Source organism: Chrysemys picta, chromosome 5 (genome assembly GCF_011386835.1).
Source record: "Chrysemys picta bellii isolate R12L10 chromosome 5, ASM1138683v2, whole genome shotgun sequence".
NCBI lineage: Eukaryota > Metazoa > Chordata > Testudines > Emydidae > Chrysemys > Chrysemys picta.
The window spans coordinates 76,130,028-76,152,768 of NC_088795.1; the positions used below are offsets into that span (position 1 = coordinate 76,130,028).

The 22,741-nt window shown below is 38.9% G+C and overlaps 1 protein-coding gene across 9 annotated transcripts in view; it reads left to right on the plus strand.

Moving 5' to 3' along the window:
- WDR17 (WD repeat domain 17) overlaps nt 1-22,741 on the plus strand; it is a 107,144-nt gene that overhangs the window by 81,792 nt on the left and 2,611 nt on the right. For 5 of the 9 annotated variants that reach the window (XM_024101118.3, XM_005304183.4, XM_005304180.5 and 2 more), the window contains 12 exons: nt 1,756-1,911; nt 3,360-3,424; nt 4,159-4,291; nt 6,249-6,337; nt 8,459-8,558; nt 9,729-9,868; nt 13,796-13,816; nt 15,282-15,393; nt 17,221-17,362; nt 17,467-17,569; nt 21,243-21,344; nt 22,582-22,680. In XM_024101118.3, coding sequence (XP_023956886.1) covers nt 1,756-1,911; nt 3,360-3,424; nt 4,159-4,291; nt 6,249-6,337; nt 8,459-8,558; nt 9,729-9,868; nt 13,796-13,816; nt 15,282-15,393; nt 17,221-17,362; nt 17,467-17,569; nt 21,243-21,344; nt 22,582-22,680 — 1,262 coding nt within the window. Of the gene's footprint in view, nt 1-1,755; nt 1,912-3,359; nt 3,425-4,158; nt 4,292-6,248; nt 6,338-8,458; nt 8,559-9,728; nt 9,869-13,795; nt 13,817-13,925; nt 13,927-15,261; nt 15,394-17,220; nt 17,363-17,466; nt 17,570-21,242; nt 21,345-22,581; nt 22,681-22,741 lie in introns of those variants that run through there. The other 4 variants (XM_065596681.1, XM_042842091.2, XM_065596682.1 and 1 more) reach the window with 3 other exon arrangements.

Here is a 22,741-nt window from a genome sequence, read left to right on the forward strand (position 1 = left end):
CTGCCCTGTATTAGAGGCACCTGTGACTACCCCTTATGTTGAGTGGTAAAATGCTAGATGATGGTCTGTTAAAAACAGTGTGTTTCAAAACAATGGAAAAATGAAAACATTCTAGCAGGCTGCGCTGTGGAGTCAGACTACTAAGTCTTGTTATTATGCACTTTGATGTTCAATGTGTCAAATCACTTGATTATGTAACCATGACGTTTATCATTCAGCACACATCTTACTCTGATAATATATTACTGAAAAAGCAAAAGCAAACAGAAAATCTCATTGTCTTCATAATATCCCTCAGGATCAAACTTCCATAATTACATTTGAATTAGGCACATTCAAATCACAGCTTCAGAAAAAAAAGACAAACAAATTGAGAGTAGGGCTTGAAACCTCCACTGACATGGCATGTAGTAAGTTTTTCTGGGCAAATGCCATCAAATTCTGAAAAACTCTCAACTTTTCCCTAAAAGCTTAAAAAAATCTAGCCCTTATAGTTGTGTAGATACACTCAGTTCACATTTTCAAGGTTAACTCATCCCCAGTATTGGTCTCCTAAGTCTGCAGACAGTGTGCTCCAACACCTGTGCTGTCTGCTCTTAGGTTTCCTTAAACTACTGCAGACTAAAAACTGGGTAGAGCATTGTCACTTTTTTCACTGCTGCTATTTGAGAATATTGTAGAGAGCAATGAAACTGGCAAAAGTTAGGTCAGTTTTATTCTGTTGCTTCTTGAGAAAACTGTAAGCACCAGTAGATGCAGGCAATGGAACTGTTCTCTTGAAGGGTCTCTTTCAGGCCATTAATCAGTGTTAGATAACATAGGGCCAAGAACTGATCTCTGCATTATCCATTTGTGTAAAGGTCTGATTCAATCTCCATCTTCAGTCGTTGGTGCTGTGAAGTCATGAATGCAAAAATTGTCACATGTGCAGCTATGACTGAGTGATAGTTGAAATAAAATGAGAGCCCTTGACGGGAGGAGGGTTAGAAAAGTTCACTTTTGCCTTATTTCTCTTAATTAGTTAAGACGAAATGTGATTTTTGTATTTTAACTCTCTATAAATAATTTCTCTTATATACAATTAGCACATGGGAAAATTCCTCTTTTCCTTTTAATAGTCATAACTGAAATCTTTACCTCCATTATGGTTAAAAATATAAATAGTCATGGAGGGAATGGGACATGGCAGGTTATGAGGATTCAAGGGCAGAAACCAAACCCACCTACCATAATCCGACCCTCACTTAGATTCAACTCCATACTCCCATCAGAACTAAGAGCCTTAGTTACCATCTCTCCCCCCACCCCCATGTGTGTGTATGTGTCTCTCTTCACAAAATGTGTGTTTAATGAGTTTTCAAAAAATACAAGGTTATGATTTTTATGAGGTAGCATATGTATATGTATAAGATATCAATAAGTGTCTAAGAATGGAATGCAATGAAAATATATATAATCCAAAATATATGAATCAGGATAATGGAATGAAAAAAATAATAAATAAAAATTATAAATAAATTTAAATAAATAATATATGAATACAACTAATTAGCCCTAATTCAATGGGTGTAGCAGTGTAATAGTTCAACATAATCTCTTCAATGTTTAAGGTCTTTAGTGAAAAAGCTGTTATTTATCTTCTCAAATGGCACTTTTAATATTACCATTAAAATATTTGATTTTAATATTTACTGGTCTTAGCAATAATTGTATTAATCAGAAAAAAATAAGTCTAGTGTTTTTTTTCTTTACCAGTCCAAAGCCCAAGAACTAACAACAGTAAAAATGTCCAAATTTGGAGGAGGTATTGGTGCACCTAGCAAGGAGGAAAGGCTAAAAGAAGCAGCGGAAATACATTTAAGATTAGGACAAATTCAGAGATACTGTGAACTTATGGTGGAGCTTGGAGAGGTAAAGTACTAAACCAACTAATGAAGAACTAAGTACAGTATGAAAGTCTAATAAATACTACCTCTGCATGAGAGAAAACAACAGAGTTATAAATCTAGCAAAGAGTGATCTTCCTGCAATTTTGATGTTTTTAACCTGTACAGTGAAACTTGGCTTAAGGAAACACCCAAAGGGTTAACAAGATGGATTGCTCCGAACAGATTACTTTTAACTGAAGTACAAACAAAAATGTATTGACAACTAAAATGGCATATTTTATATCTCTTAAGGGAGGGGAATTATTAGTGAAGATTAAAACCAAAACCCTGCTTATTTGTTTTCTGTTAAAATGCTGTTGCTGTATGTAAGGTTGGCAATTCATGATAGCATTTCAGGTATGCTTTACCTACTGTGTCATTTTTGCATTTAATGAAACACTCACCTAGTTTCAGTAACTAGTAAGAAATGCATCTGCTTAAAACAAAGCTAACTGTATGTGTGTGTGTGTCTATATGTGTGTATCTATCTATCTATATCTATATCTATCTATATATATATTTGTATCTATCTATCTATCTATCTATAGATAGATATTCCAATGCTGATCTTGCTAAGAAAGCTTTGCAAACAATAAAGAGAAAATTGGATAAATAAATAAAATAACAGAACATTTACTGTGGAGAAATAAATAAATTATATAAACAGTAGTATGTTTGCGTTTCAGCATTATGGTGATGGGTGCAATAATAGATTTTTTAAAATAACTCCTAAAACAATCTTATTGAGGAATAATGTACACAACACCCCATAAATTGTGACTCTATTTATGGTCCATAAGACTGACACAAAATTTAAAGCGTGTTTATGTTCTGAAAAAGTGACTCTGTAAATCTGGCCCAAGAGATGGCAAACATGAATTCAAACATTACATTTTTAACAAGGTTCTAACAAAGCACATAGGTACCTAACTGGATTTATAAAAGCCCTAACTCACTTAGGTGGGATTTGCAGAAGTGCCTATCTGTTTATTTAGGAACGTACACCTCTACCCCGCTATAACGCGACCCGATATAACACGGGTTTGTGTATAGCGCGATAGCAGCGGGACTCTGGTGGCGATTTAAAGGGTCTGAGGCTCCCCACAGCAGCTGGAGCCCGGAGCTCTTTAAATCACCGCCGGAGCCCTGCCACCCTACCCCGATATAATGGGGTTTCAGCTATAATGTGGTAGGGATTTTTGGCTGCCCACGACCGTGTTATAGTGGGGTAGAGGTGTACCTCAATAACTTTTTTTATCTGGGTATTAGTTACTCCAGAACAAATGTATCCAATTTACAAATAAAAAGTAACACCGAATTTTTTGTTCTTTTTTTACATCATGACAATTTTATTTTTAATGGAAAAGACATGTCATTGATTGAAACTATTTCTAAACGTAAAATTTTCATGTACAACATGTTGTGTTTCAGTGGGACAAAGCACTCTCAGTTGCACCAGGTGTTTCTATGAAATACTGGAAGAAGCTAATGCAAAGGTAAGGCTAAAAGCACATTGCTCAATTGTAACTTATAATATGCATAAAATAAAGGACCAAGACAAATATAATTCATCAGTACTAGTAAAGTAAACTGCATCTGGCACCTTTTTCAACATTCCAGTGATGTTGCTTTTATTGTTCATTAAAACTTGTGATGGAATGAGCGAGGATTTCAATAGGGATTCCATATATATATATATAAAGCATGGAACATTTTAAAACTATATTATTTGGTAAGTTTAAGGGTTGGGGGAGAATCTGTGATGAGGCTTGAAATCTTTTAATGTCGTGTCTTCATGGGAGAATCTTGTATAGCTTGTAAGGATATGTCTACACAGCCTGGGGCAGCGAGCTTCTGAGCCTGGGTTGAGAGACTTGGATTTGTGCTACCATACTAAAAATAGCTGTGTAGATATAGCAGTTTAGGTTGGAGCTCCTCTTCTGAAGCCTAGAGCGGGGGAGGCGAGGTGCTTCACAGCCTGAGCTCCAGCCCTAGCCACAACTTCAAAGTGCTGTCTACACAGCTATTTTTAGGAATGATCCCAAAGCTGTCAACCAGGCTGGGAGGCTCGCTGCCTTGGGCTGTGTAGATACACCCAATGTCTCTTGGAGTCTGGCAAGGCAGATGGGTTTTAATGATCTTTCTACTGCTAGATGTACCACTGGGGTGCTAAAAATATATCTAACACCAAATAAAACTAAACAGCCAGGTCATTTTTAATTTCATTTAGGAGAGCTGACCAGTTAATTCAGGAGGAAAATGATGATGTTATCCCATACTGCATAGCTACTGGTGATGTGGAGAAACTAGTCACTTTTTTTACTTCAAGAGGCCAACTTAAAGAGGCTCTGCTTGTTGCACAGGTATTATTGCTGACATGGATATTAGACCTTATTTATCATGAGCTAATGCAGCATTTCTCAAACTGGGGGTTCCAACCCAAAAAGGGGTCACAAGCTATTTTAGGGGTCATGAGATAAAACAAATATTGTTGGGAGGAGAGCAAGCTGGAAGAGAAGAGGGGTACAGCAGTCACCACTCTCCAACCACCCAGCTCTGAAGACAGCGCCACCGCCAGCAGCAGCGCAGAAGTAAGGATGGCAATATCACGAGTATGCTCGTATGAGTATGTACAGTAATTTGCTATCACTTTGGCGGCGGGGGGAGGGGGGGGTTATCCCAGCCTGAAGTATTTTCAAAGGAGGGTCCAGCAAAAAAAGTTTGAGAACCCCTGAGCTATTGAGTAAATACTTTTGGAAAGGGGGGTAAATTTAGTTATTCATTGCTGACCTTTCAGCATTAAATCTGAGATTAAGCATATATTTAATAGGTCAGACACATGCACTTCTGTTAAATGGCCAAAAATCCCAATCCCACATGTCACTCATGTATTCAGCTGGCCAACTCTTACTTGGAAACCATTAAAGGGGTCTCATATTTGGAGATTTTATACATGGAAGTCATTGACAAAACTGCCATTGATTTGAATGGGTATAGGATTGGGCCCCTGTTAGGATAATTCTGCACTGTTCTAATTGCTGTCCTATCTTTCAGAGGATCTTCACAACAAATAGTTTGATTAATGTAAATACAAAAAAAAAGGCAGGATAGTAAATGTGATCAATGAAACTATGCAGCAAAGTGCTAAAAATGTGCTTCTAAAGTTCAGAATATTGCAGAAAATATACAGTTTTAAATATCTGACTTTGTTAATGTGTTCAGTGTGACTAATAGGCCAACTTTGAAAATATTTGTTGCCCATTTTTGCCTTCTTTGTGCCACCCCAAATTTGTATTTGAGCTCATGGTGCAGAAGGGATGTAGGATCGTGTCTGTAAAATGATGTTTAGAAGACAGAATGTTTTGTCTATTTTTTTTCTCTGAATGTCAACTCTCTCTTGCTTTATTCATTGCAAGTGGTTTCCATTGATTTTAAAGAGCTTACATGCATAAATAAGTAAGTAAGGTTGCCCTAAGGCTTTATCTTGGGTCTGACTACCCTAGAATGCTTTTGTGGTCTTAGCTTAAATCATTGTGAATTTTTGATGCATGTTTTGTTTTGTTTTTTTAAAGTCCCATGTTCACATTGCTTTTGTGCAATACTTATTCTATTCTGTTGAGGAAAAAGCTTAGATGTATACTCATGCACGGCCTAATTATTTTCCTTGAACCTTAAAGCAATACAGCTAGGATTGATCTTTTTAGTTGTTTGGCTCTGGGAAACATCACCATGATGCTTTTGCTGTAGTTCATAGCATTGTTGGCCTTTCTTGTTTCGAGGGCTTAATCAAATAACAATTGTAAGCAATAAAATCACTAAAGGCTATATTGAGCATTTTGACTCAACCCTGACTGTGTAGTGGCATATAGCTGCATTGCCCCAGGTGGAGTCCAGGAAGGAATTGTCACGGAGTCCTGGGCTGCTCCTGTCTTACTCCAGGTGGGAAGTAATTTTCTGCAACCCTGAATTTTCACAGGCATCCACCTCTGCTGGCAGGCATATTGAGGAGCAGAGCCATGGCTCTGCTTATTCTTCATTCTTTCCCTGTCCATTTGCTTCTAGAAAAGGGAGCATCCATCATATTTATTTGGGCCTGAAATCTGGGAAGACCTCCTGCAACTGCAGTAGGGATGCGGGAGTGTCTTGCTTCCTCTTACTCTCCTGCATGGCTAAGAAGGTCCTGGGAACAGAGTTGCTCTAAACTAATTTATTAGTTAGAATATTTCCTTTACTGCCCTCAGGTTTCAAAAGGGATTCTGTGTCAAATTGTCTGGTTGAAAAAGTATTTTATGGTTGATGGATTAATTTGTTGGTTTCTAGGCAGCTTGTGAGGGAAATATGCAAATCTTACAGCTTTCAGCATCAAATGGATCTTCAAATACTGATGGAAATTTGGAAGATTACAATGAGTGAGTCTACAGAGAAGTCACTTCTTTTTAAGTTTTTCGGTAAATTTTTTAGTTCAGAGTATAAAGCACTCAAGGACAATAACTACACTGGAAGTCTTGGTATTTGGATTTGACATCAGTAGTGTAGAGTCTAGGAAACAGACATTTGTATTCCCCTATACTTAATTATTAGCAGACTCTGCATTAACTAACTGCTACTGCATTAACGATCCCATCAGTGAATGTCCACTCCTGGCTCCAAATGGATTTTTCCAGATAAATTAGGCTTGAAATGCTTGTTATGACTACGTTTTAGAGTTATTTAATACCAACAGAACTTTCTTAATTTTCATGACATTTAAAACTTTACTAAAATATGTTTTAGTAAGTATCATCAGGTTAATTATTTCTATATTTCCCATAACCCCTCCCCTGCTCCTGAAGGCAACACTGCATTTCACCAAAGAGGAATATGCCACATAGTGGACACTAATGGCCAAATTTTCAAATAGTGACAGCTGACATGCTGTCGCAGGGTCCACTCACTGCAGGTGGTGTCTGCTCCTAGCCACTCTGGAGAATCAGCTCTTTCCAGGTTCAAGGCCCCCTTCTGCTGCTCGCTGCATGCCCTGCTGCTACTCTTTCTCATGTGTGAGTGTGCTCGACTAAACTCCCTGCTCCCAAGGAGTTAACTGTGCACTACCCTCAATAGTCCCAAACAACCTCTATTCACCCAGGGAGTGACTACAGACCACTTCCTCTCTGCTATCAGCTCCCTGGCTTTATAGAAGCCCTACCTGTTCTTGCACAGGTGAGCTTCCCCTAATTAGGGCTTTCCTTTCAGCCTTCATTCTCCCAGTCTGCCATCTAATAGGTTTATTGGTCTATCTCGCCTCCATTAACCCCTACAGGGAGAGTGTGGGGTGGACTCCCCATCGAACATGCTCACAATAAAACCCATGAATGTACCCATGTTTGCACCTACATTGAAAAACATAAATCATGTAATGCGTGCACAGCTGGGCATGTGCAAGTGCAAGCACAAGTATCTGTTTGCTTGTGTGGTTATCTGATTTTCATAGTCAGGTTTTTGAGCAAGCAGATGGATGTTCAGGTAAATTTGGCAGGTACACAGTGACCTTTTAAAAATGTAGTGCTGTTGCTCCAATTCTGAGGACAAATGTGCAGCTATGTATTGATGTGCACATAGTAAAATCAGCATCCTGTAAATGCGCAAGTGCTTATTAGTAGTAGTAGTAGTACTTAGTATTTGTTAGGGTTCTCAAGCAATTAAAAAAATTAATTGTGATTCATCACATTATTAAAAATATTAATCATGATTCATCACACTGTTAAACAATAACAGAATACCATTTATTTAAATATTTTTGTATGTTTTCCACATTTTCAAATATATTGATTTCAATTACAACACAGAATACAAAGTGCACAGTGCTCACTTTATATTTATTTTTGGTTACAAGTATTTGCACTGTAAAATTGATAAACAAAAGAAATAGTATTTTTCAATTCACCTCATACAAGTACTGTAGTGCAATCTCTTAATGGTGAAAGTGCAACTTACAAATGTAGATATTTTTGTTACATAACTGCACTCAAAACCAAAATAATGTAAAACTTTAGAGCCTACAAGTCCACTCAGTCCTACTTCTACTTTCAATAGATATTCTATTGTTTAATGGTGTGATTAAAGCTGCGATTAATTTTTTTGAGTTAATCGCGTGAGTTAACTGCAATTAATTGACAGCCCTAGTATTTGTATAACTTTAGGAGCACTAGTCATGGACCAGAACCAGGCTAGGTTCTGTACAAGCACAGAACAAAAAGATGGTCTCAGCCCCAAGGGGCTTACAATAACATGGAAATATACATTTGTGTTTCTAGTCCTCCACTTTGATGCAGTCAAAATCCAGGATCCAAAAAATAGCTTGGTCTGATTGTGTTGCTGAAGTCTAGTGCTGTTAATAAGATGAATAATCTTAATAAAGTGGGTCAGTAACTTCTCTGGTTGAGTTGTTAGTGTGCTCAACCGCATTCGGTTCCCTTACTTATAAAGATTGCAGGTGCTTTCGTTATTAACTTTAGAAGTGTTCTTGCAGAATTCCTGTTTTGTTGTTACAGACTCCTCCACAGAGTCAGTAAAGAACTGGCAGAGTGGTATTTCCAGGATGGCCGTGCAGTGCTTGCAGCGTGTTGCCATCTAGCTGTTGAGAATATTGAGGTAATATTTTTTCTTTATTCTGTACAGAGGAAAAGACCAATAGTAGGTTATTTTTTATATTGAAAGCTGTAGCATATTTTCTAAAACAGACTACATTTATGTAATTTTAAAAATATATTATTTGCATTTAGTATGACTTTTTATTCATTCTCATTGATACAGTGAAATCCTGGCCCCATGAAAGTCAATGACAAAACTGCCATTGACTTCAGTGTGGCCAGGATATCACTTTTAGGCAAAGAAAAATTATTTTATGTAATATTATATGAATAAATATAAGTTCTAAATATAGGGAAATAGAAATATTAGTGTTTACTATTTGTATTGCTGTGTTGCCCCAGTAAGAATAGGGATCTTATTGTGCTACATGGTGTGAAAACATACAGGAAAATACAAGGCTTGCACTCTAAATAGGCAAGACAGGCAAACAGTAATAGACAACATATACACAAAACGTTAAAAATACATTTCTTTTGGTTAGTTTATTTTTTAATTTACCTTACTTCGAACCATCATCATCATCTCTCTCTCTCGCTCTGTCCTGGTGCTCCACCATTGCTGTACCATTGTGTCCTTTTTCCACTCTGGCCTCCACACAGAAATATATTCCAAGATAGTGGGCGATGAGGAGAGAAAGCAGACAATTAGGCGGTGCCTATGTTACAGCGTAACTAGAAGTGTTTAAAGGTCTTGTGGCCTCTCCTGTCATTGCAGTCCTTGTTGGCACCTCAGCTGCTCTTTGCCCCAAGGAGAGGGTGGGATGAGGATGGGGAAGCTCGTACCTCTATTCTAAAGTCTCCTGGGCTCAGGAGCAGGGGGCAGCATGGCTTCTCCCACCCCTGCAGTCCGTGCTGGGAACTGACAATAGTAGATTCTATTGAAACAATGTTAATTTATATTTGTTTTCTAGACGATTTGGCAGGACAAAGGATGATGTTAGAGTTTGGGCCAAAGGAAAGCAGTTCTGTTCATAAAAAGATCAGAGATATGTGGTAGACAATTCTCGAGTCCTCTCAGAGGCAGAACTTTTAAGTTTTAGTTTATTTAATTAATGCATGTTTTGTCACTCTGTAGAAAGTGCAATCTCACAACTGAATGTAACATGCTAGTCACAGTGAATCCTAAAAAGTGCTTGTGTCACTTACTGATATGATTTTCTTATTGAGCAAGCTTGCCATGGCAAACCTGATTCGTGGAAATGAACTGGAGTTGGCAGTCAGTGTGGGTACTGTCTTAGGAGAAAGTGCAGCGCAAGCAACACATTATGCTCTAGAGTTACTAGCAAGAAAATGTATGACAGTAACAACATGGTAAGAATTTCTTACTCCAAAGAAGATTTTTTTTCTAACAAAACACAAAGTTGTTATAACAGAAGTCCATAGGATGATATGAATAAAGCTATCATTTGGAATCCTCTGTAGCTCTATAAGACAGATGCAGGCAGAAATGAGATAGAAATTGAGATATCATTTAATATACACCAGCTAGAGATGGTGAGATCTGGAACATTTAATGCAGAGAAATAGTATGCGAAATGAGATATAGGCCCTTATACTGACGTTTTTATTCAGGCAAACCTATTAAAGGCAGAAGGAGTTTTGCTTAAACAAGAATAGCAGTATCAGACCAGTAATATATAAAGAACCCAAATGTTCCTTAATTCCTCATTAATCTCAGAAAACACACACACACACACACACACACACACACACACACGCACGCATGCATACATATTGTAAATAAGTAAGCAGATGCAGTGTTTCCACAATGATTACTAAACTCTTAACTTCTATTTGAACACGTAAAGCTCCTTCACTTGCCCCAAATCAAGAAATTAAAACTAATTTAATAAAAGTGAGTGAAAATAGTCACTCGGCGGAAGAAACTTAACAAAAGTCACTTGGAATAAGTAAGGCCAAAAGCAATCCATAAGTGAAGAGTGAACAGCAGCTTAGATAAAAATATGTGATGTGGTATTTAAAAGGATTGTAAGGCATAAACACCAGGAGGGAGGGGGTAATTTAGTATGGCACTGGAAATATAGCTAGGAGAGATGAGAAGTTATTAAGATACCACGGAATTGCTGTTTGACTTCCCCCAGGAGAAGTAGGCCATGCCTTTGTGTCATCCAGCAGAAATTTCACAAGGTCCTGTATTACATTGTCCTCCATGCATTGGTTTTACTGTGGCAGGGTATAATTTTTGGCTTATCGTTCTGTGATAGAGAGCACAACATATAATGGGAGAAAAAGATGATGCCATGTGCAGGAACAGCATGATTTTAGGATTTATATTCTGTTTAGAGAAATAGGAATTAATGTGGGACAGTCAATCTGTTTTTAAAAGGATCTAAGTTTTAGTTTTGCTATCAAAGTTGGTATTTGATCACTCAGTTAGAGATACATCAAGAGTAGCTTAGTTGAGCTCCTTTCCACAGAAGAGTAGGTCTAGTTTAATCAAGGAAACTGTTGCAGGAACATTGATTGCATAAAATGATTGGTTTATGGCTCTTGTCTTTACAATGGTTTGGCATGTCAGCCAGCAAAAATTTTGACAAAACAGTTCTGGCATGTTCACATGCAACACATCTTACAATAGTAGTTGAATTGCTGCATTCTAAGATTCCTGGTGATTCTTATTCTGTAGGACACACCATCATTGTGGGCACAGTTGCTTTTGTGTAAATTGTGAACAAGAAACACTGCAGACAGAATTAGGAAGACAGATGAAATGGTACAATTGTAACACTTGTAACTTTCCCATGCACATTTAGGGGTTGCCTACACAAACAATTAGACTGCCACAAAGCTGACGCTGTGAATCTATTCTGCACTCACCTGCTGAGGTCTAAGGCCAGGTCTACACTACCCCCCTAATTCGAACTAAGGTACGCAACTTCAGCTACGTGAATAACGTAGCTGAAGTTCGAAGTACCTTAGTTCGAACTTACCTTGGTCCACACTCGGCAGGCAGGCTCCCCCGTCGACTCCGCGGTACTCCTCTTGCCGAGCTGGAGTACCGCAGTCGACGGCGAGCACTTCCGGGTTCGACTTATCGCGTCCAGACTAGATGCGATAAGTCGAACCCAGAAGTTCGATCGCTCGCCGCCGAACTACCGGGTAAGTGTAGCCAAGGCCTAACTGTATATACCCTGATGACAGGTTTCAGAGTGGTAGCCGTGTTAGTCTGTATCAGCAAAAAGAATGAGGAGTACTCGTGGCACCTTAGAGACTAACAAATTTATTTGAGCATAAGCTTTCGTGGGCTAAAACCCACTTCATCAGATGCATGCAGTGGAAAATACAGTAAGAAGATATATATACACAGAGAACATGAAAAAATGGGTGTTGCCATATCAACTGTAATGAGAGTAATTAATTAAGGTGAGCTATCAGCAGGAGAAAAAAAAACTTTTGTCGTGATAATCAGGATGGTCCATTTCCAACAGTTGACAAGAAGGTGTGAGTAACAGTAGGGGAAAAGAAATTAGCATGGGGAAACAGTTTTTACTTTGTATAATGACAGTTGGTATGACAACACCCATTTTTTCATGTTCTCTGTGTATATATATCTTCCTACTGTATTTTCCACTGCATGCATCCGATGAAATGGGTTTTAGCCCACAAAAGCTTATGCTCAAATAAATTTGTTAGTCTCTAAGGTGCCACGAGTACTCCTCGTTCTTTTTGTATGTACCCTGATGATTCATATTAGCAGTTCATTAGCGCACTTGATCTAGTCTACTTTGAAATGGGACTAGCTGAAAGCACTCTAACAAACTGTTAATGCATGTCAGCAGGGTGCACAGGAACAGTTAAACCACAGAAGGGTAGCAGGGTAGATTCACACCCCATGTTGCCACATCTAATTGTTCATATAGACAGGCCCTTAGAAGAAACCATTGCATTGAGCTAAAGACCTCATCCCAGTTAATACAACCAATGCTTGTAATATTCCTGGGACAACAGTTGTGTGTACATTGTATAGTCTTTGTAAACTCAGTGTTCAGACTTACAGTTGTTGCACCAATTTTTAGCCAGAGACTGCTGCAACACAGTTCACCACCCCTTTCAGATACTTCAAAATAGCAATAGTAAATACACCTCTACCTCGATATAACGCTGTCCTCGGGAGACAAAAAATCTTACTGCGTTATAGGTGAAACCGCGTTATATTGAACTTGCTTTGATCCGCCGGAGCACGTAGCCCCGCCCCCTCCCCTCTCCCCGGAGCACTGCTTTACCGCGTTATATCCGAATTCATGTTATATCGGGTCGTGTTATATCGGGGTAGAGGTGTACCTATGCTATACCTATATCTCATTATAGAGAGAAGCAGAAATCCTGGCTTTTCTAACATATATGGAACTCCCTTTACCATTAGAAATCTTTACTTTTCCATAACTTAATCTAAATTTAGAAATACCCACTATTCTGAAACACTCTTATTTTGCTATAGTGCATTTCTCAGAATACCGGACCATCCCTGATTAACTGATAATGAAATAGGTTATTGATGGAACATTTTACTATACATTCGTCCAGTGGTATTCTCTCAAAAACAAACACAAAATATATTGGGGAAATTATTTTGAATGTTTGATAATGTCATCTTAGTTTTGGTTTCTGCCTATCACCTCCTACCACTCCTAAAATGACACTTCTTTCCCTTAGATGAATCGTAATAATATTTATTTATTGAAAGCTTAACTCCTACTTCACTGGCCTCAGCTGCACTATTTTTGCTAGATTGGTTCTTGAAAAACATTTCAGGTAACACAGTTTTGGATGACAGAGACCTTTGTTTTAAACAGTTATTTTCAATGTATGGTCTCAACTAACTTCTACCAATTTTTTTTTAAAACAGTTTTTCCCTAACTACTTAGGCCAGTACATGCCAGCAAAGCCATGTTATGGAAACAGTTTTTAGGAACAGATCTTGAAAGCCATTTCAGGATCCCACAAAGGTGGTATTCTGGATATGGCTTCTGTGTATCTTGGAAAATTAGCTATTATATGTTGAATGACACAAGCTGATATTCCAAATAGCTTGTTGATTTAGTTTTGCAATGGGGGTTAGAATCAAGCTGTTGGTATAATTTGCTGCTGCTGTTTCCCAAGCCAAATTTATATTCTTGTTGGAGTGGTAGTGATGCTTATTCATTAATTTGTCCCCTATTTAGTAAACAAAAAAAAATTTTTTTTTTGCTCATTACTGTTTCAATATCTTCCTTTTAGCTTTCCATCTCTTGGATACAGGTACTTTGTTGTTTCTAAAGAGAGAGATTCTAAAAAAATCCATTGAAGCTCTATGATTTTAGCATAGACTAAAAATAACCTTAAACTATGTTCTTTGTTTTTTTTCTAGTGTTGATAAAATATGTATATAAATGTTTTGAAGAATGGTAGATGGGCAGAAGTTGTTTGCAAAGCAGCAATTCACTAACATTTTCAAATGACCACATAAACTCTGCGAGTGAAGAGTAAACAAACTAGAAGAATAAAAATATGGGGATTTGTATCACTCTGACTCTCTGTTTTTAACTGAATGCACATTTAGGGTCCTATCTTAAAGGTATTAGAACTATTCTAAATCAAGTAGAGCTGGAAAAAGAAAAAGCACCCCTCACTGGAAGGGAGCGATAAGAAAATGGCAGAATAATGACTAGGACATGCCAGCCTCTCTATTCCCATTAAAGTATATAGTGCCAAAATTCAACAAGAAGACATTGCACCCCATTTGAGGAGCATTTGAACCCAAATGGCCCTTTTCTCCAATATGAGTTAGAGTGCAGGGAATGAAGGGCAACCTTGCTTCACCTCCAGGAGCATTATGCTCTTTGGCGATGGTAACAGTCCAGACATATACTTGATGTTCTCTCTGTGTGTGTGTGGGTGGGTGGGTGGGTGGAGAATGGCCTCAATCTGTATTTGCTTGAAGCTAAATTGTGCATTTCCCCATATCACTCCTGCTTCAGTTCCTGTGTATTCAGTTCTGGCCTAATTAATAATTACAATTACTGGCAAAACAAATGTGGGGATTGTAGACTCCGGAACATCAGTCAGAGATAGCTGTGCTGATGAAGAGGCTAAATTTTATGGCTAACAGCTACATTCCCTGGGTAACAAGTGAAGTGTTGTTCAAACCTGGAGTAGTGCGTATTTGGTGCTTGTAGTGGTGCAAGGAATAGGCACAGAACACTGGGGAAAGAGCAGGAGCCAAGATAAGGAAGTATTGGGCACCGAATAAAATAACTATTTAAAATCTTGCTGTGTTAATTATTTCTTAAATAAATATTCCCTATAAGCTTTTTATGTGAGATGAAGTAAAAATAATAAAGGATGTATTTTCAGCAGTAAGATTCTCATAAATGGCAAATCCATCTGCAGTGGGCTGAAAATGTATCCCTGTTCCGTGTTTTGAAATCCCATCTTGTAATTACAAGACACTTTTCTGTGAGTTTTAGTGCTGACTAATGTTGATTTCATGAAGTTCTGGGAGCTTTGTGCCTTACCAACTTCCTGGAGTTGAACAGGGCAAAAAGAGGCAATACTCTCCTCATAAGCCGTTATTACTGGACTGATCCCCCTTTTCCATTGCCCCAGCAACAACACATATTTCTTCAGTGTAAGAGGAAAGGCGAGTGTAAAGAAAACAGACCTACCTCTGACACTGCATCTCCACCATTACATGTCGTTGAGAGTACATTTTCTGTTTGCACAGGGACTTGGCAGCAGATCTTCTCATGATGACTCCCAATAATGAACTGCAGTTAGTAAAGCTATGTGCTTTCTATCCTGGATCCACAGCAGAGATAAATGACCTACATGAAAAGGTACATTTAAGGGACTTTTATTAATAAAAACAAACATTTACTTGAATAGTAAAATGAGGTTATGTATTGATTTGTTTCTTAATATGTAGATAAATTCATAACACTTATGAATATTATTTTGTATATTAATAATATTTTGTATTATCTCTCATATCCATTTTTGTTCTGTGTTTAATCTGCATAAGACTTTTACTATCAGTTTATGCACAATAAGAAATGTGTATTTGGTTTCTGGTATGCTATAAAGGCAGTTTGATGTAGTGACCATCAGACTGGACTGGGACTCAGGAGACGTAGGTTCTCTTCCCAGCTCTGCTACAGGCCTGCTGGGTGACTGTGGGTAAGTCACGTTCACTTCTCTGTGTCTGTTTCCACATTTATAAAATGAGAATAATGAGATTTACCTCCTCTATAAAGCACTTGGAAATCTGCTGATGGTAAGAGCTTGGTGGTGACTGTTCTTATTATGTGTGCAGTAGCAAACTAAGGCCAGATCCTCTGTCCGTAAGAATTTGGATTCCCCCCAGGGTAGAATGTTTCCAATTGCTCATGGTCATAAGAGTCGCCTGTAAATAGGGCTTATAGTCCCCTTCTCTCTGAAGTCATATTAAAGAATCCCTCCTTCCCCCACTACCCTGATCTCTGTGGTACTGCATCTGGTGCCCATTGGCTCCTTTGCCTGGCAGACTTCCTCTGTAATCTAGAAGAGTCTTCTTCCTCTGACTGCTTTACTTTTGACTCAAACTGCTCATCTAGTGACTTCTTAAACAATGGGTTTGTCACAGAAAGACCTCACGAAGTTCTTAGATGCCTAGGCTGACATTCACCAGACATTTGGCGTATGAAAGGAGACTCGAGGAGCTCGGTTTGTTTACCTTAACCAAAAGAAGGCTGAGGGGGGATATGATTGCTCTCTTTAAATATATCAGAGGGATAAATACCAGGGAAGGAGAGGAATTATTTCAGCTCAGTACTAATGTGGACACGAGAACGAATGGATATAAACTGGCCGTCAGGAAGTTTAGGCTTGAAATTAGATGAAGGTTTCTAACCATCAGAGGGGTGAAGTTTTGGAACAGCCTTCCGAGGGAAACAGTGGGGGCGAAAAACCTCTCTGGCTTTAAGATTAAGCTTGATAAGTTTATGGAGGGGATGGTTTGATGGGATAAAGTGATTTTAGTCAATAGGTCACTAACGTGCCATCGCTGGTAATTAGCAACAATGGTCAATGATGGGATATTAAAGTTACTACGGAGAACTTTTTCCAGAGGGTCTGGCTAGAGAATCTTGCCCGCATGCTCGGGGTTCAGCTGATCACCATATTTGGGGTCGGGAAGGAATTTTCGTCCAGGGTAGATTGGCAGAGGCCCTGGAGGTTTTTCGCCTTCCTCTGCAGCATGGGGCAGGGGTTGCTTGCTGGAGGATTCTCAGCCATTTGAAGTCTTTAAATCATGATTTAGGGACTTCAACAGCTGAGTCAAGGGAGAGAATTCTTCCGGGAGTGGGTGGGTCAGCTTTTGTGGCCCGCATCATGCGGGAGATCAGACTAGATGATCATAATGGTCCCTTCTGACCTTAGAGTCTATGAGTCTATGAGTCTACTGACTCTACCAGTATGCACCCCTATAGAGGGTATTAAAGTGTACTCTCGTAGTGATACATGTCCGTGAAAAAATCTTTATTACCTTTAAATAAAGAGAATGATCTTTTCTTCATATCAGAGAAAATCTGTTTTTGTTATGCTTTATGGGAACTTCCGTAGTTTCTTGAACCTTACCATGTTCAAACAAAACTATTTATTTCTTGTGTAAAACCTTTGTTTTCCAGTGTAATCTACCAGATGTAGAAGAGTGTATGCAGCTAGCAGAGACTGCTCAGGCAAATGGGGACATATTTGAAATCATAAAATACTATTTGTTAAGTACAGAACCAGAAAAAGCCCTTCCTCTTGGCATTCAATATATTAAAGGTAGGCTTGTGAATGGAAGAACCTGATCTCAATATAGTCATTTGTTTGGCTTCTTTCTGCTTTGGTATTTACCATTTTCATTTTTTGTTTGTATTTTTCAACAGAACAAATCAGTAGCTCAGATTGGACTTTGGATTCAGTGTGTCCCTTTCTTGATCTTCTAAGCTATATACGCACTGAAAGATTAGTGCTGCATAAATGTAGTGAGTGAGTATGTTTCCCATGACTATAAAACTGAGGCTTCCCTCTTTTTTTTAAAGATTACTCTTTCTCCTTGTTTTCAGTCATGTGTTCTACTTCTTTCCTACAGCTAGCAATCACTTGGATATCTTTACAACATAGCTCTCAGCTTACACAGCTGAATAAAAATAACAAATACAACTATATGATCTAATCCATCAGCCCTAACATGGACAAACTTCCTTTGAGCCAATGGGTTTTTGCAAATGTTGGGACTGAAGGTTAGGTCCTAAATTCAGATTCAGGCCAGCTTATCTGCATCTGTAGTAGCAGAGCAGGATCTTGAAGGGATAAATGCAAGATCTTTTCTGGTTGAGTTTCACTGAATTGATGAAGGTGTTGTGAGAACTTCAGGCCACAACCTGTGCATTCCCTATTTTGGGTAGTCAAGAAGGTTGTAGTGAGACCACTATCACAGTATCTAGCTTCCACAGAACTCCTTGACACTCTAGTCAAAATGGACATAAACCTGGGTTTAGTACACAGGCTGCACTTCTTGCATTTAATTTTCCCTTTGAGGTAACAATGATCAGGTATTCTTGCTGACTTTTAGATCTGTCAGCTGCCTTTGAAACTGCTGATCATGAAGTGTTGCTGACCCATCTTTCGTCTCAGGCAGGAATAGCTGGGTGGAGGTTGCTTTTTCTAGCTGAGAAGACCCAAAGAGTTGTAATAGGCAATTATTTGTCAACTGTGAGGGCACTCTCATGTAGGGTCCTGCAGGATTCCATCTTATTGCCCCTCTTGTATCAATGTGTATATCTGACCTATTAAAGGAGTTAGTGAAGAGACTCAGGTGGCATTGTTTTCTGGCTAATGACCTTAAGTTTTATGTCTCCAATTCAAATGACCAAGCTGGAGCTGTTGAGAGACTAATGCAGTGTATAGGTGAAATTGGGGCATGGATGAGAGCAAGCTGGCTGAGGCTCAATCCAGACAAGACAGGTGATGCTGGTAGGTTGAGAGAAACAACCCGAAGAGTTAGTGGAGATTTTATTTGCACCAAAGAGTGAGGGTGTTCAGCTGCCATTGTTAAATAACTAGAGTCTGGCTAGACCAATAACTGCATTTAAAAGTGACTGTCATGATCAAACAGATGTTTTACTATCTACCTCTGGCCAGATGAGTATGACATACTCTTTCAAATTCAGATATAGCTACTATCATTCATGCCTGTGTCACTGCAAGGTTAGACTATCTCAATGCACTCTGTGGGGGATACATCTTAAATTTAATAGGCAGCTGGAACTGGTGCAGAAGGTAGCTGTCTGGTTGATAACTAGGCCATTCTGTAGAGAGCACGTGGCTCTGCAGATAGATTTTAAGGTATTAGCTTGAACTTATAAAGCCTTAAATAGCCAAAGTGTAGTTGAGCACCTCTATCTTCATGATACACTGGCTTTGTCTACACTACGCAGCTTTTAGTGACACGGCTGTGTGCTAGAAGCTGTGCTGCTAAAAGGCGCGCATGCAGTGTAGCTGCTTTTTGTCAGCAAGAGAGTTCTTTCCTGCCTACAAAAAACTTCCACCCCAACGAGCGGCGGTAGCTTTGTTGGCAGGAGAGCGCTCCTGCCGACAAAGCACTCTTCAAACCGGTGCTTTTCCTTGACAAAACTTTTGTCTTTCGGGGGGGGGGTGGGGAGGGGTGTTTTCTTAACACCTTTGAATGACAAAAGTTTTGTCATTCACTTGCCAGTGTAGACAAAGCCACTGTTGCAATCATGATCACCAGAGACACTGATGGTGAATCCTCCTCTGCATAACAGAGAGAGCATTCTCCATAAGAGCCCCAGAGCTCTGGTATGCCCTCCTGCTGCTGATCTTAAATGCCTGGAGTTAAGGACTTAAGGAGTATGCTGCAGTGCCTAGGCTTTCGCTACACTGCCAATTGAATGACAAAACTTGTGTCGTTCACAGGTGCTTAAAAAGCCTCCCCCACCCCCACCCCCACCCCAAAAGACAAAAGTTGCAGCAGCAAGTGCAAGTGTAAACAGCTCATTGTTGGCAGAAGTGCTCTCGTGTTGACAACTTGAACCCCACTCCTAGGGGAGGAAGTATTTTGTTGGCAAAAGTGCCGACAAACAGCGTTTACACTGCCCAATTTTTAGCGACACAGCTGTGTAGTGTAGACAGTAGTGTAGACAAAGCCTAAATGTTTTGCATGGTTTAGAGAATGTGGGAGTTTTATTACTGGTTATAAATATGATATAATGCATTTAGTTTACCTAATTGACATTATCCTGCCTGACTGCATAAAATCAGAGGAGGCTTTTGTGGGGGGAAGCAAATAGGAAACAAAACAAAGATAGAGAAAAGGCTCCTTAAGGGATAATGGGGGAAGCTATTAATTGGGGATTGCCCCTGTACAGCTCCATCCAGGCTAGCCAGGATTACATTTCCCAGATCTAAGCCTACAATCAAAGGGGATACTAAACCTTTAAGAGTTTGTCTATGCTGCAATCAGGCACCCACAACTGGCCTGTGGCAACTGACAGGCTTGCAGGGCTCAGGCTGCGGGGCTATAAAATTGCAGTGGTAGATGTTCAGGCTCAGACTGGAGTGTGGGGTATGGGACCCTGCAAGGGGGGAGGGTCCCACAGCCTGAGCCTCGGGAGTTTTACTGTAGTGTAGACATACTCTAAAACAGCGTTTCTCAACCTTTTTGATACCAGGAACCATCTTGCTGCCTTTCTAAACTGTGTCAGGGAGATTTTAGGGACTGGTGTCGGTCCACGGACTCGTCATTGAACAACACTGGTCTAAAAGACCCTGGTGGAACAAAGAAGGGGAGATGTGAGATATCAAAGGCTGCCTGGTGGAGAGTCTGAGAGAGAGAGAGAAGCTGCAGCAAGAAGGCTGTTTCTCCTAACTCAGAGATTAATGAATTTATCAAAGCTTGTAAGGAAATGTTAAGAGCTAGGTAAAGGGAAATAGACATATAGGCCTTCGTTTTTACCCTTTGCTCTGCATAAACTGTACCTTTTGAGTGAATGAATATGTTATGCTTTCTTTCGAAGAAGCTGTTTTTATCACTTTTTTTTGGCTGCTGTTGCAGGCTCCTGGAGGTAAAGAGTTCACAGGTGCCAAACCCAGTTGACTCTGTCATGTTAACACTCTTGAGAAACAGATGCTGCAACCCAGAGATCCAGTTCCAAAGTGATTGGAACACTGGATTCCACCCTGGAGACGGGTGGAGGGGAGCCAGGGATCTAAAGTGCAACTTGCCCTGTAACCATGGCCCCTGCTTTTGAAGAGAGGACTGAAGTACTGGCTAATATGTGGGGATGATATTGTTTGTATGTGGAGCTGTAGCCTACTGAAAGGAGTGAGCTGGCTGAAATTTGTACTTGCATTTATTTTAAATAACTGAAAATGCTCAGAGTCCATGTGTGGCACTTTTTATTCTGAAGCATAAGAAAAAATAAAAATAAATAAATGGAATCAGTGTTGAGCAGATGAAGTGTAGTTTACAGTTATCTGGTTTAGAACTTAAATGTAATCAACCAGGCAGCACACACATTCCCTACAGAAATTCACAGATCAAGCAATATTTGAAATTATTTAGTAGAGTAATAGTCTGTTTAAAGTTTCTACAGATGATTGAAAACTCGGATTACTTTTGATCCTTTTCTATTTTTAGAGTTCGGAATGAGCTGCTGATATTGTCTGGTTACGCTGGTGCTTTACTTGCTATTAGAAGACAGTATGCTAGCATTGTACCTGCACTTTATGAATACACAAGGTAATATTAATTATATACCTATTTGCACTGCAGTAGCACCCAGGAGCCTTCGTCAGGATTATGATACATAGTAAGAGAGAGCCCCCAGAAGCTTATCAATCTAAAGTCCCATTCATGCAATGAGCACATGAGGATGTACTCCTATGCTCACCCAGAGCTCCATTGGCTTCTTGCATTGCACAGGCACAAGGTCAGCCTGAAAACAGAATTTGGGCCTCAGTCAAACTGTGTGGTCCTGAAAGAAAAGATTGTTTTTTATAAGTAAATAGATATTCTAGATCTTCTCCTTGCTTTATCATAAGTTATCAATTGTAAATTGTACTTTATAATTTTATTTGACTGAAATTGATTTGGGAAATAACAACAGGATGAGATATTCTCTTTTATAAGAGAAACAAGAAGCTAAGGAAAAATAGGTTAGTAATAATCTATTTGTGACACTTAAGACATCAAGCTTTGAGGCGTCCTGGGGCTCACAGAGTCCATGTAGGTTTCAGGAGAACAAGGACCCTCTAAAGCTGTATTTCTTTAGCCTGACCCTGCAAGACCTATAAAATCCACGACAATCTGACCTCATAGCTTTTTATGCTCCAATCCAACAAAGCACATAAGCACATGAGATGTCCCAGTAAAGTCAAATGGCCCTGTATATATGCTTAAACATAAGTACATGCATGCTTGTAGAATCAGGGACTGAGTAAACTGAAAAGCTGTCCCTCTTTTCTTGCTCTGGTTTATGTAAAATTAGGTCCAGTGTTAGTTTTCTGAAAATTCCTATTTCCACATGTACTCAGACAAGACAAGGTTGTTTCAGATATTGTGCTAAATAACATTACACTGATCCACTTAGCCCTCCAACATCCTCAGATATTGTATTTATCATTTCAGCATACACCAGTCAGTAATACGTATCAAGGCACACAATTCCTATAAGATTCAATAACTATCATTTAAAAAAAAAAGCGCATATAGCTTTAAAAATAGACTTCAAAGGAAAACTCTGCAGTTAAATCAAGATAATTATATATGAAAATATAAAAACTAATAATTCCTAAATGTAACTCTAGTGGTATAGCAAAAATATCCAATTTTATGGTCAATTCAACATTTACTCAAAGACAGATTCATATTTCTAATTTCTAGCTTCTTTTCCCTTCAATTCTAACAATGTATATTTTCTTGATTTAATTTTTTTCTGTGGGAAGATATTTTAATTAGTTTTTATTTCTTTTTTTAGTCAGCTTTTAAAACGACGGGAGGTATCTGTACCCCTGAAAATTGAACAGCTTTCTGAGGAACTAGATGCTTGGAGAGCTTGTACTCAGTTCGTCAACAAGTACGTGTGAAACATAAAGTTATCATAATAAAATTACTATGATTTAAATATGCTCATTATA